The 13,933-nt window shown below is 40.4% G+C and overlaps 1 protein-coding gene across 5 annotated transcripts in view; it reads right to left on the minus strand.

Moving 5' to 3' along the window:
* Window positions 1-7,336: 7,336 nt before the first annotated feature.
* PTPN13 (protein tyrosine phosphatase non-receptor type 13) overlaps window positions 7,337-13,933 on the minus strand; it is a 153,400-nt gene continuing 146,803 nt past the window's right edge. For 4 of the 5 annotated variants that reach the window (XM_044912919.1, XM_044912917.1, XM_044912916.1 and 1 more), the window contains 3 exons: window positions 12,404-12,615; window positions 10,369-10,431; window positions 7,337-8,029 (listed from right to left, as the gene is read on the minus strand). In XM_044912919.1, coding sequence (XP_044768854.1) covers window positions 7,934-8,029; window positions 10,369-10,431; window positions 12,404-12,615 — 371 coding nt within the window. In that variant the 3' untranslated portion in view covers window positions 7,337-7,933. Of the gene's footprint in view, window positions 8,030-10,368; window positions 10,432-12,403; window positions 12,620-13,933 lie in introns of all 5 variants that reach the window. The other variant, XM_044912918.1, reaches the window with a different exon arrangement.

The raw sequence follows: 13,933 nt of genomic DNA on the forward strand, positions 1-13,933 counted from the left end.
AAATGATTGTTATTTTTTAAGGGCTTGGAAATCTTTCTGGATTCTAGATGTAATAAAGTGTAGAGGGAATTAATAACCACTTGAGGTTAAAATGTGAATGCCCCGTATTTTCACTCTCTGATCATAGGCACATGTATAGCCTTCTAATTTTTGTTTATAGGTTATATCATTTTAAGAAACATTGAGATCATTCCATGTATACTGTTGCATAAGTCACTTAATGACATATTATGGAGAATCTTGACATGTCAGTCTTTGTTGATCTACCTCATTCTTTAGAACAGTGGCTTCATAGAAGTATTCCTTTGCATAGAAGGACTGTAATTTATTTAACCATTCCTTATTCATGGACATTTAGATAGCTTTGAACTTATTAATATTATAATGCTGCTACAAATACCCACACGGTTGTGCAAGTATTTTTGGAGAATCACTTCCTGCAACTTGAAATGCCAGGCTAACCTCACATTAAATGTTGGACAGGCTGCTGTCCGATGATGTATAGCAGTGCCTGAGTGGGGCTGGCTTCCCACACCTGCACCAGTCTAAGGAATGGTCAATTCTGATTTGTGCAAATATCTCATTTAAGATTGCATTTAAAAAATTATGACTGAAGTAGAGTATTTTTCACGTTCACTTGTCTAGTCATGTCCTTTGCTTGCCTTTCTATTGTAGTCTTTCCTTTTTGATTGATACATTGTAATACATTACGAATAGTGACCCTTTGTCCTGTTTTGTCAACATTTTACCTACTTTTAATCTTTTATCTTTTGTTTTTCTATGTGTTTTGTGATGTAGAAATTTTGTATTTTTTGCATATTCAGCTTTATTAGTCTTTTAAAAAATGCTTTTTGACCTTGATATCTGTCAAATGTTAGAATATTTATATTTTTGTGTGGATTATGAATTGTGATAGTATTTTTTTTGAGAATGTATTTGCAGGAAGTTCTGTTTCGGGTTTGCACAACATATTTACTCTCTGCTGTGTGTACTGTCTGGCAGTAGGTAAAACCCATCCCCCTCTCTTCTTACATTATTAAAAATATTTCTCATATATTTTTCTATGACTTTTATGAACTAAGTATATAAATGTTTATTCCATTTTGAATCCACGTTTTTGTATGGTGTGTTAAGAATCTAGTTTTTTTTTTTTTTAAGATTTTATTTATTTATTTGACAGAGACAGAGATAGTGAGAGCAGGAACACAAGCAGCGGGAGTGGGAGAGGGAGAAGCAGGCTTCCCGCCGAGGAGGGAGCCCAACGTGGGACTCGATCCCAGGACCCTGGGATCATGACCTGAGCCGAAGGCAGACGCTTAATGACTGAGCCACCCAGGCGCCCCAAGAATCTAGTTTTTTTACAGTTAATTAATTGTTCCAACATCATATATTGAATCATTCATCTTTCCTGATTTGACATGCCACCTTTCTCACACAACTTCCTATATAATGTGGGACTCTAGTTAGTTCCATTTTTCTCTGTCTATTCTTCTTTGTAAGTTTTGAAATGTATAAGAAAGTATTGTTTGAGATTTAGTGCTTTACAATTTTATTTTGTAAGTATTCCCAAGAACCTGTGAGTTAATATAATAATAATGATTGGGGCGCCTGGGTGGCTCAGACGGTTAAGCGTCTGCCCTCGGCTCGGGTCATGATCTCAGGGTCCTGGGATCGAGCCCCATGTTGGGCTCCCTGCTCAGTGGGGAGCGTGCTTCTCCCTCTCCCCCTGCCTGCCTCTCTGCCTACGTGTGCTCTCTCTGTCGAATAAATAAAATCTTAAAAAAAAAAGATAATGATTACTGTGGTATTTTCATGACAAAAACGCCTTTGTGGTAGTACAGAAAGAGCCCCATTAGGTGTCACAAGTATATTTCTATGGAAAAGAGCTATGCAGACTGTGACATGTTTGTTAATTTTCAACTGCTGCTTTATTACTTGAGGATTCCCATTTATCTACCTGATGAATGTTTATGTGTTGAGAAGCTAGTCTGTGCTCTGTATAGGCCCATAGGACATGCAGGGGTAACACGCAGGAAGGGTTCCTGCTGGCAGGGTTCAGAGTCTAGTGGGAATAGATCCCTGCGATGAGCAGTTAGTGGAGTTGGGCATTAACAGAAATTCCCAGTTCTAAAATGAGCATTAACATGAATTTTAAATAATCCATAAAAATGAATTTCTAAATTTTTCTCTAAATGGGCACCTAACACGAAGTGGTGAAATCCAATGCTCTGTTCTGAAAACATCAAGTACATGGTCATTATTTACCACAGTCAGGACAGGTCTGGGGACAAGACCACTAAAAGCCATCCTTTAAGACAGTCATGACACAAATCAATGTAAGGGTTTGAAAGTAGTCCTGTCAGAAAACGGTCATCTCCAGGAGTGGTTTGTAGACGTGTTACTGAGAACTGGACACAGTCAAGTTGCCCTGGAGGCTACACGTTATCTTTAGCATGAAGAATGTAGCTGAAAAAGAAAAAAAAAAAGCCCTAACTGAATAAATTGTATTCTCACTGGTCTAAATAATCATGGGTTCATGGGGCGCCTGGATGGCTCAGTTAAGCGACTGCCTTCAGCTCAGCTCATGATCCCAGGGTCCTGGGATTGAGTCCCGGGTCGGCTCCCTGCTCAGCAGGGAGTCTACTTCTCCCTCTGCCCCCCCCACCCACCCCCGTGCTCTCACTCTCTCAAATAAAAAAAAAATCTTTAAACAACAACAACAAAATAATCATGGGTTCATGAAAGCCAGCGCCTATGTGAAGCTCAGAAGTGGGGCCAGAGAAATAATGTTAAGAAGAATGAGTTCAGTCCTATGTCTGGAAAAGCTGCCGGACAGTTGAGGCAGCATAGCAGTGGGAAGAACATGGGCTTTGCCAGGGCTACTCGCTGTATTCCACTTCAAGAGCTAGGACCCCTTGGGAGTTGTGGGTTGAAGTTAGGCTGACTTCGAATTGAATTCCAGCTCTGTTATTTGGGCAACATGGGGCAAGTGACAGTCCCTCTGAACTTGTTTCCTCTCTTAAAAAGGGTGATAACATTCAGTCCTGAACACCCTGAGAGTAGAAAACACTTGGTACGATGTGTGGGAAGTGCTCATTAAGTGTGATCCGTTCCCTTCCTTGTGCAGCCACAATTCATCCTGGAGTACAAAGAGGCGAGTTCAGCCTAACCCAGTTTAGTGAATCATTTTTTTTAAAAAATGATTTATTTATTTGAGAGAGAGCGAGAGAGAATGAGCACGAGGGGGGGGAGGGGGAGAGAGAGAGGGAGAAGCAGGCTCCCCACTGAGCAGAGAGCACGAAACCGGGCTCAATCCCAGGACCCCGGGATCATGACCTGAGCCAAAGGCAGATGCCTAACTGACTGAGCCACCCAGGCGCCCCAATGAATCATATTTTAGCCTTTAAGCAACCTTCTGACCTGCCTGTGTGCTTTGCCCACCTGGAGGAGCCCCACCTGAATGATTACTCATTCTGCTGGATAGAGCTAAGCTAAAAACTTGGCAACATAGTTTATCAGTAAGTGTCCTGAGAGTTTGCTTAGCATGACCTCTGGAGTATACTTAATTTGGGGGGAATGGATAAAATGGATAAAAATATGTAGTCTTCTTCATGAAGCTGAAGACTACTTTCAAATACTTCCTGTCTGTGAATTTTCAACAATAATAAATTCAGATATTACTGGGGTCAGGAAGATCTTTAAAAGATTGACACAGTGTTAGCCACTAAGGAATGGTGGAAACTGGCAGAAATGGAAAGGTACATGCTGCTCACTGCTGCCCTATATCTACTGTTTCTTTTGCCCTTATTAACAGGACCAAGATTTTGTTCAGGACAGCAATATGACTAGCTAAAAATAGCTTTCTTGAAGTTAGAGATGGCTATGTGACAGTTTTTGCTAATAAGATAGAAGTGGGGAAGTCTGCTTGTGATTTCTGGAAAATTTTGCTTTTTTGCCCCAGGCACTGACTGACCCTTTCTCCTTGTCAATCCTATTTCCTTTCTGGAATGTGGATGTAATAGCTGGAGCTGAAGCAGCCATTTTCAGTGAAGGCAAGGCCAGGATAATTATGTATCTGTTGACGTTCCTTTTTTTTTTTAAGATTTTATTTATTTATTTGACAGAGAGACAGTGAGAGAGGGAACACAAGCAGGGGGAGTGGGAGAGGGAGAAGCAGGCTTCCTGCTAAGCAGGGAGCCCGATGCAGGGCTCGATCCCAGGACCCTGGGATCATGACCTGAGCCGAAGGCAGACGCTTAACGACTGAGCCACCCAGGTGTCCCTCTGTTGACATTCTTGAACTCTAGAACCAACCCCAGCAACTGCCTGCTTTTAATTTGTTTTCTTAGGGAAAGAAATCTCTGATTTGTAGAAGCCCATTTGGTTAGTTTTTGGCAACTTGCAGCCAAACACAATTCCAAATTAATATATTATAATTTGCATTGTGTTTAAAATATTATGCAGGGTAATGCATAATTTGTTACATTTATCTCCACCATAACAAAGTACCTTGAATATTTCTGAATTACATAAAATAGGAACACATTCTCTAAAAGTCAAGGTGTCTATCACCAGAGGATAACTTTGGCGAGCTGTTCTTTTAACTTCTTGGATCTATCAGATTGCATTTAGATAACTAGTCATTTTATTTTATTTATTTTTTTAAAGATTTTATTTATTTGACAGAGAGAGACACAGTGAGAGGGGGAACACAAGCAGGGGCAGGGGGAGAGGGAGAAGCAGGCTTCCCGCTGAGCAGGGAGCCCGATGTGGGGCTTGATCCCAGGACCCTGGGATCATAACCTGAGCCGAAGGCAGACGCTTGACGACTGAGCCACCCAGATGCCCCATAGATAACTAGTCATTTTAAAATCAAGAGATCTAGCAGGCTATCTGGAACCACAGATGGGAACACCTGATTTTTTTCTCAACAGCCATTTTTCTCCTTTAAACATGGTAATTCATTAATAATTTTACTAATGGCACTTACCCAAGTTTTGATTTGGGGACAAATGCTGTTTCTAATCCTGCAATGCTTAGGACTATACTTAAGATACCATTCTTTTGGGGCACCTGGGTGGCTCAGTCAGTTGGGCGTCTAGCTTCGGCTTGGGTCATGGTCCTGGGGTCCTGGGATCCTGGGATCGAGCCCTACCTTGAGCTCTGCTCAGCGGGGAGCTTGCTTCTCCCTCTCCCTCAGACTCTCCTCCGTGCTTCTGCTCTCCTTCTCTGTCTGTCTCAAATAAATAAAATCTTAAAAAAAAAAAAAGATGCCATTCTTTTACAACACACCACTTCAGTTTTAGAAATAGAGTCCATCATGATTTATGCTTCCCCTTCTGTAGCACAGAGTTGTCATGGGCAAACAGCTGTTTTGGCCAACTCGTTTCCCAGCTTCCTTGCACTCAGGGGCACCGTCTGGCCAGTTCTTGCTGATGGAATGAGTGACAATGATGTGCTTTGCTTCTACGCCTGCCCAGCTCATAAAATCCCCCACAGGTGGTCCTCTATGCTCTTTCCCCTTTCTGGCTGGGGGAATGGAGACAATTCCCAGGATGACGTTGGAAATTGTGTGTTGATTATAGAACCTCCATCAGCCTGGGTTCCTGAAAATTGGAGAGAGAGCTATCTTGCCGAGCTGTTCACCTGGCCAGGACTGTTAGGTACATGAGCTTCTATTATGTTTTTAGCTGTTACATCTTCTGGTGTATATTTTATAGTACTTATAATGTGTGTTAAGAACCATGTTGTATTTATCCATTCATTTGACATTTGAGTACCTCCATGTGTCACTCTGGCTCAGTGGCCTGCCTTACCATGCAAGTGCCATGCACTTTCTAACCAGAGTGGCCCTAGCCAATGTCTCATTCCATTCCATGGTAGTGGGGCCAGGTCCCAGATGAGGGTGGTAACATGTTTGCTATAATGAAGTTTCCATTCAGGGGTCGTAAACTGAAACCACATTTTCTTGCCACAGTTTCCATTTCCTAGCTACATTCTTTCCAGAAAAAGGATCCTCCTTCAGCTTTCCCCTCTCCCATCCCTGTTGTTGACTGCAGATGAGAGCTAATCACCTCCAGCTGTACTGGCTCCCAGCGCCCTGCTGGCCTGGTTTCCTGTGCTTATGACAGGAAAACAAGGACTCAGGATTCCAACACGCTCAGAACAGACGTTTCCAAATATCCTTTAAAGCAAAAGAGACCTTTTTTCAAATGAAATGTTCAGCTACAATGCAATCTATAAAAACTGTTCTGATTGAAGTAGGAGCGGTGGTGGTGATGCTTCTCTTGCCAGATTTGAAGCTACTTTGGACTAGGTGGGGAGTCAAATGTACGGTTGTGGGGCTCTGTGCATTTACTGACCTCTCTCAAACAGCGCCTGATACTCAGGATTGGGGTCCCGCAAATCGTTGCACTCGGGTAAGATCAGAGATTCAAGTGTACCAGTTCCAAGTGGTTAGTCCCCTGAGGACGAATGAAGCAGCCTTCCGGGTTTCGCCGTGGCATCACTCGTGGTGGAGTGGGAAACCGCTGGCGGAATTAGGACTGAGGGAAACGCCGTCAGTGCGGACGGAGACTCAGATGCGGGCTCTTTGAGGCAGATCTCTTTCCCTTCAGGCAGAACCAAATATAACCTCCCAGGAAATGTGGTGGTGTTTTCTTTTGATTACCCCTTGTCAGTTAGATATTCTGAGTTTACTACAATTAGAACTTGAAAGTATTCTGATTTATGTATCAGGCACAGTACTCACACGGAGGCAGAAGGCAGGGAGACTGAATGTCTTAGCTACTGTTGGTCAGTACAGGACCCTCATGTCAGACCCTGAAGGTTTACCAGGGTTTCTAACACTCTTGGGCCCTGTGGCTGGCATGACTGGGACCAAGTGGGGAGATGGGAAGTCAGGGTCCAAAAGTTCTTGCTTCCCCAGGGGCCTGGGTGTTGTTAAGAAGTAACACACTGAGGGGCAGTGGGGGTGGGGTGGGGTAACTGGGTGACGGACATTAAGGAGGGCACTTGATGGAATGAGCACTGGGTGTTATATGCAACTGATGAATCACTAAGTTCTACCCCTGAAACTAATAATACAGCATATGTTAACTAAATTGAATTTAAATAAAAAATAAAAAAAAAAGAAATAACACACTGAAGGGGCATCTGGGTGGCTGAGTCAGTTAAGCGCCCGACTCTTGGGCTCAGCTCAGGCATTGATCTCCGGATTGTGAGTTCAAGCCCTGAGTTGGGCTCCACACTGGGGGTGGAGCCTACTTAAAAAAAATAGAAAGAAAGAACACACAGCTGAAAATGTTTAATTTGCACACACTTTGGCTTGTTCATATTTTTAAGATGTATTTTTATTTACAAAGTGAGATGATGCATAACAAACATAATGCAGTTACAAATGTATCTGATAACTCCATTTTCATGAAAAAGTATATAAATATATTACAGGAAATTCTATATAGTAAACATTAGAAACTGATACAGTAAACATTTACTACTTCTTTTCTATGCCAATATTACTGTCATTTAAAGCTTAAATACTGGTTTCAAGTATCCCCTATAAAATAACTCTATTAAAATACTGGGAAAGAATTTTGCTATAAACAAGATTGGTACATTAAAAATAGACTCGGCATGTCATTGTAACATCAACTATAATCAAAGGCTGCCTTAATCATCCCTAAGTTCTGCACTGTTCAGTTAGTGTTAAAAATTTTTAAATTATTATCACAGGTTAAAGTAGCTGTAAAAATACAGCATTTCAACATTATTTATTGTTGTGAAGAATGCCCCTCTAAGGTAGAGGAGAATAAGCATAATAATATTGTATGGACTTGCTGCCCTGTGATCTTTATTTTAAGCAGAGAACAGGAACACCTGCTGGAGGTTGGGAGCAAGATGAAAAAGCATCCAGGAGGCCGTTCTTTTCATGTTATTTCAGAAGCTGTGGCTGTTCTTTTTGTTCTTCCTCAGCCTGAAGACGTGTCAGCACATAAAGGATGACTTTATAGCAGAAAATATATTGATCCTATGGCAAAAAAAAAAAGAGAAAGAGAGAAAGAGAGAGAGAGAAGACTCTAGATGTATAATATGAAATATATATATATAAAATGTTTGAGTAATTTTGAAAATATGGAAAAATTTTGTGATAATGTTTAATATAAGAAGCAGGATATAGAATTGTGCAGTGTCATAAAAATGATAAGAAACTGAAACCAGACTGACAAAGTGAGGAGGGGCAAAGCCTTGGGGGTGAGTGAGTGGGCAGGTGGAAATATCCCAGAGTCCTAACTGAAATTGTCTGTGGTAGGACACTTTTATTTCTGTGCTTTGGTAATATGATTAGCTTTTATAATGGAAAAATAAACTTCCTACAAAATTTCCTCTAGATTTATTGAACTCATCTTGATGTTTTGAAATGTCAAGAAATACCCAAGAAGCTACACAAAAATAACACTCTTTAAATATTTGGAACAAAAGAATATGGAAATCAAAGTTTTCAGAAAATTAACTCTTTTTTTGGTGAAATTACTCTGTTAAGTTGATGGTGCAGAGATCTGAGTTTTCTTGTTATACTTTGCAAGGAATTAATGAGTCTGAAGGTAGACAGAAAAAATTCACAACATACTAAATGGAAAGTAATAAAACACTAACTACAGTTGAATCTCATTTAAAATAGTCAGGTGTATGTGAGCGTTCATGCCTGTACACATGTGCTTGGCCTAAAGAATGTAAGACTGTTGCTTAAAACATGAACAATTCTGGAGTAGGAATATAAGTAACCCTTTTATTTCCTTTGTGCTCATCTGTATTTTAACTTTCCCACATTTGCACATGATTGTCCTTGACTCTCTCTCATGCCACAAACAATCCATTAGCAAACCTATTTCCCATAACGTCCTCTTCTCCCTATATCCCTACCACCCCAGGCTGGGCCCACTGCCTGCCACCAAACTAACCTCCCTGCTTCTAACCCTGCATCCTCCTCCCCAAGTCGGGTCTTGTTTTAACACAGTAGCCAGAGGACCTTTAACATGTGAGTCAGATCATGTCAGTCCCCACCGATAATCCTGTGATGTCTCCATTTCACTCAGAGGAAAGCCCAGACCTGGCCCTGTCACCTCCCCTTCTCACCTCAGCCATACCAGCCATGGCCATTCTTAAACACACCAGGCCTGCTCCTACCTCGGGGCAGGTGGTTCTGTCTGCCTTAAATGCTCTTACTGCTAGCTAGCTCATGCCCCGCACTATACTTCCTTCAAGTCTTTGCTTCAGTGTTACTTTCTCAGTGCTGCTACCCTATTTAAACTACTTCCCCCAGCCTGCCTCAGCTCAACCTCTTTGCCCCGCTCTATTTTACAGCTTTCAAAGATCCTATATAACTTACTTAGTTAACCTGCTTAATGGCTGCCTTCCTCATCACTACCCCATGAGAAGATCTTTTTTCATTCACTGATGTGCTCCAAGCACCTACCAAGAGTGCCTGGTCCATAAGAGGCATTCAAATAGATATCTGTTGAATGAGTGAATTTCCTGGGTTTAAGGAACTGCTTATACAGATCAGTATGCTTTCTTAACCTAAAAAATGTGTAAATCAGCTTAATGTTCAGGAGATTTAACTTGAATTAAAAATGTATCTGAAGGAAAGTAGGCAAATTTTAATTTTAAAGATAGTAAACTTCTATATTCTTCAAGTGGTAGAGAAATGTGAATTTATAGAAATATGAAAATAGTTTCCATATCTCTCCTCACAATACAAACAATGAGGATAGTGGAACCACTGAGAGCAGACGGATACTCTACATAATGTAACTCCTGTGAAAGACACGTCTGTAGGTCAGCGGGTGATATAACCATGGTTTGATGTCAGGTAAGAGAAATGAAAACATGATCAAAACAGAGGATACAAAGACCCACCCATTCACTCTCGCCCAAGAGTGCCTTCTCCAAGCTAAGCAATTCCAGCCTGCCCTCTGGACTTCTCGTCAATGCTGCTGAATCCATTCCCTCTTAGGGAATGTTACCTTCTATATCTTTTTAAAGTTGGAAATGGGGAAAGAATGCCACTGATTATATGCTATTTTGTACCAACCCCAATTTCCCCATCAACATGCCACCCCATTCTCTGTATATTGTTCAGTGCAGATACTGCATTTCCTGCATTTAAATTAAAGGCAAAATTTAAATGAGATATCTGTGAAATATTTTAATTTTTTTCTGAATTAGTACTAATGCTTACCACCATAAATCTTTGGTTTTATGTAATAACGTGGAGACCCTTTAAGAAGAGAAATGGTTTAACCAGAATTTTGAAAACATCAGCATCTTCATGAAAATCCTCATTAGAAGACACCAACCAAGACTCACCTCTGTCTGAACCATTCCATGTCTTTGTAGTCTCATGCAGCGTACTAAGTCAGAGATGTCAAACTGCCAAAGAAAACAAGATATCTGTTGAATGAGTGAATTTCCTGGGTCTTTTCACTCATTCAACAGATATCTAACTATACGTTAGATAAAAAGGGTTACTGAATTTGAACCCCAAAGATTCTGTATCTCATTCTCCTCCTTTTAGCAGTCTTGGGAAACTGTTCTGGACAAAATGAGTCAGTGGACTGACCCTGCCATCATTTGATAACTTTATTTACAATCTTTGTAAGAATTAGGGGAGGTTATTCTATTTGAAAATCCCCAACAAAAAACACAAATACCAAAAGAAATTCTCTCCCCTCTGGAATTTGACTAATTTCTAATATCAACATTAAAAAAAAAAAAAAAAAGACAAATTATTTTTCCTACAGTTTGCTTTTCAGAATGAAATTCCTGATCATTTTATTTTCACTGATATTACCAGTTTGAAACAAGGGAGAAACAGACTTTGTTCTGTTCTACTTAAATTATTATGGTAGATATAATAGTGTGTGAAGAGCAAGACAGAACTACTTTTAACAAAAATTCTTTAAGAGACAATGATTTTAATTGCTTATGTACAGTAAGATATTCTAATATTTTAAGTAAGGTTTATACTACTTTAGATTTTAAGTAAGATTATACTCATTAATTTTGTTTACTTAGTAATATTTTCTAAAGTGGGAGTAATTTTTTACAGACTAGCATCAATTTGTATAACAAAGTATACATTTCCCACTTATAGGTGGTAAACAATAACAAAAAAAAAGAATATGACTTTTTATCTCATAAATATACTTTTTTTGTGTTTCTATATATATATATTTCTAAAGATTTTTATTCATGTGAGAGTGAGTGCAAGAGCACACAAGTCGGAGGAGGGGCAGAGCGACAAGCAGACTCTCTGCTGAGCAAGGAGTGCACCTTGGGACCAGATTCCAGGACCCTGAGATCATGACCTGAGCCACAGTCAGACACTTAACTGACTGAACCACCCAGGTGCCCCAATATATATATATATATATTTTTTAAAGTAAGCTCTACACCTAATGTGAGGCTTGCACTCAGGACCCCAAGGTCAAGAATTGCATGCTCTACTGACTGAGCTGGCCAGGTGCCCCAGTGCTTCAATATTTCTATCCCTAAATGTGACAGTGACACTGACTTTACCTTATACAAGCCTACAGACTGTAAAGAGTAAAATGCAATACTGAATAACAGATTTTGAGCACATGGTCAGAACCAGTAAAACAAATATAAAATTGAAGTATTATTTCTTCTTGATTATGATCTGGGTAGTTTTGAACATTTACTAAAATACAATTAAAAAAAATATTTTATTTGGGGCACCTGGGTGGCTCAGTTGTTAAGTGTCTGCCTTCGGCTCAGATCATGATCCCAGGGTCCTGGGATCGAGCCCCGCATCAGGCTCCCTGCTCCACAGGAAGCCTGTTTCTCCCTCTCCCACTCCCCCTGCTTATGTTCCTTCTCTCTGTCAAATAATTAAATAAAAATCTTAAAAAAAAAAAAAGATTTTATTTGAGAGAGAGAGAGAGAGAGAGAGCACGAGTGGGGGGGAGGGGCAGAGGGAGAGGAAGAAGCAGACTCCCCACTGAGCAGGGAGCCCGATGTCGGACTTGATCCCAGGACCCGGGAATCATGACCTGAGCCAAAGGCAAACACTGAACTGACTGAGCCACCCAGGCGCCCCTAAAATACAATCTGATATAGTAAGAAAATTAAGGCATTCATAAAAGCTACTAAATAGGGGTGTCTGGCTGCCTCAGTTGGTGGAGTATGTGACTCTTGATCTTGGGTTTATGAGTTCGAGCCCCACATTGGGTACAGAGATTACTTAAAAAAATTTTAAGTACCCCCCCCCAACAAAACCCCTGCTAAATAAAAAAATTCCAAGATCATCAGACACTATTAAAAGTTAGATTCCACTGTTAATTCTGATCAAATGCTAGTTCAGCCTATATCTTGTACTCACTTCAAGATCTTGACTGATTAATCCTAAGACCACATCTATACATATCAGGGTCCCTGAACGTCCAATGCCAGCGCTGCAGTGGGTGATGATTGGGCCGGATCTATGAATGTGTCTCATGTAAGAGATAAAAGTGAGCAAGTCGTCTGGCTGAGAAGGTGTATCATGGTCTGGCCAGGCAGTGAAATTCAGATGAGAAATATGTCGTATCTCTCCTGTCTGAAATTGTACAATAGAAGAAATAGATAAATACTATATTTTCACACATATGTTTTAGTTTTTAATAATACACTGTCCTTTCGAACTTTGACTTGCCCATTGGATCAAATCAAAGGACAGGTGCAAGAGACAAAAAGACTCCATCAAAGAACACATGGAGGGTCTTTATCAAGGAGGTTGCTAAATCTACATTTTAAACACTGGTAAAAACTACTTTTTGAAACCCTAAAAGCAGATTACATTGATATGAATAACAACCTTTTCTAAATGACTCCACTTCAGACTCACTCTAGATAAAAGCCGAAGTCATTGCAATGCCTTACAAGCCCTGCATAATTTGACCCAGCTACTTCTCAGACTTGACCTCCTCCTTGTGGCCGCTTTGCTCCAGCCACAGGGACCTCTCTGTGGTTCTTTAAAAACACGAGGCACAGTTCAAGCCAGGGCCTTTGCACTTGCTCTTTCTGACTGAAATCCCTTCCGGCCCCCTCATCCCTGTGGCTCAATCAACTCCTTTAGGGTTTTTTCCACAGGACCATCAGCACTGGTATTTCCTCATTAACAACTAAACTCCATGAGGTCAGGGATTTCTTTTTGTCTGTCTTGCTAACTGCTGAATCCCTAGATTCCATAACAGGGCCTGAGCTCTACAAACAAACCATGTATTAATTAAACGAATCATTTAAGGAATATTGAACAACTGTGTTAGCATAAGTCATGGGTAGGCTGGTGTGAATGAATAAGGTATAATCTTTAATTCTTTATAAAATCACATCAAAAACTATGAAGGAAATCTTTGGCTGCATTTACATTCGACCAATAGAATCAAGTCAAAGTCCAACAGGAAACCCATTACAGTTGACTGTCGAACAACATGGGTTTGAACTGTACAGGTCCACTTACACATGGATTTTTTTTATAGTACAGTAGTGTAAATATTTTCTCTTCCTTATGATTTTCTTAATTAACATGTTCTTTTCTCTAGCTTACTTTCTTGTAAGAATCAGTCTATAATACATATAATATATAAAATATGTGTTAATTATTTATGATATCGGTAAGACTTCTGGTCAACAGTAGGCTATTAACTAGTTAAGTTTTTGGAGAGTCAAAAGTTATATGTGGATTTTGGACTGCATGGGAGTCAGTGCCCCTAACCCCTGTATTGTTTAAGGGTCAACCATACTTACACTTGAGCAGGTGGGGGTGGGGGAGGAGGGTGGAACTGAGGGGGTGTGAAGGTGAGGAAAAGTAGCAGTTTTACTTAAGGTATATCCACTTATCTAATTCAAGCTAAACTGATTCAGTGGTTAG

The sequence above is a fragment of the Neomonachus schauinslandi genome, chromosome 2, assembly GCF_002201575.2.
Source record: "Neomonachus schauinslandi chromosome 2, ASM220157v2, whole genome shotgun sequence".
Taxonomy (NCBI): domain Eukaryota; kingdom Metazoa; phylum Chordata; class Mammalia; order Carnivora; family Phocidae; genus Neomonachus; species Neomonachus schauinslandi.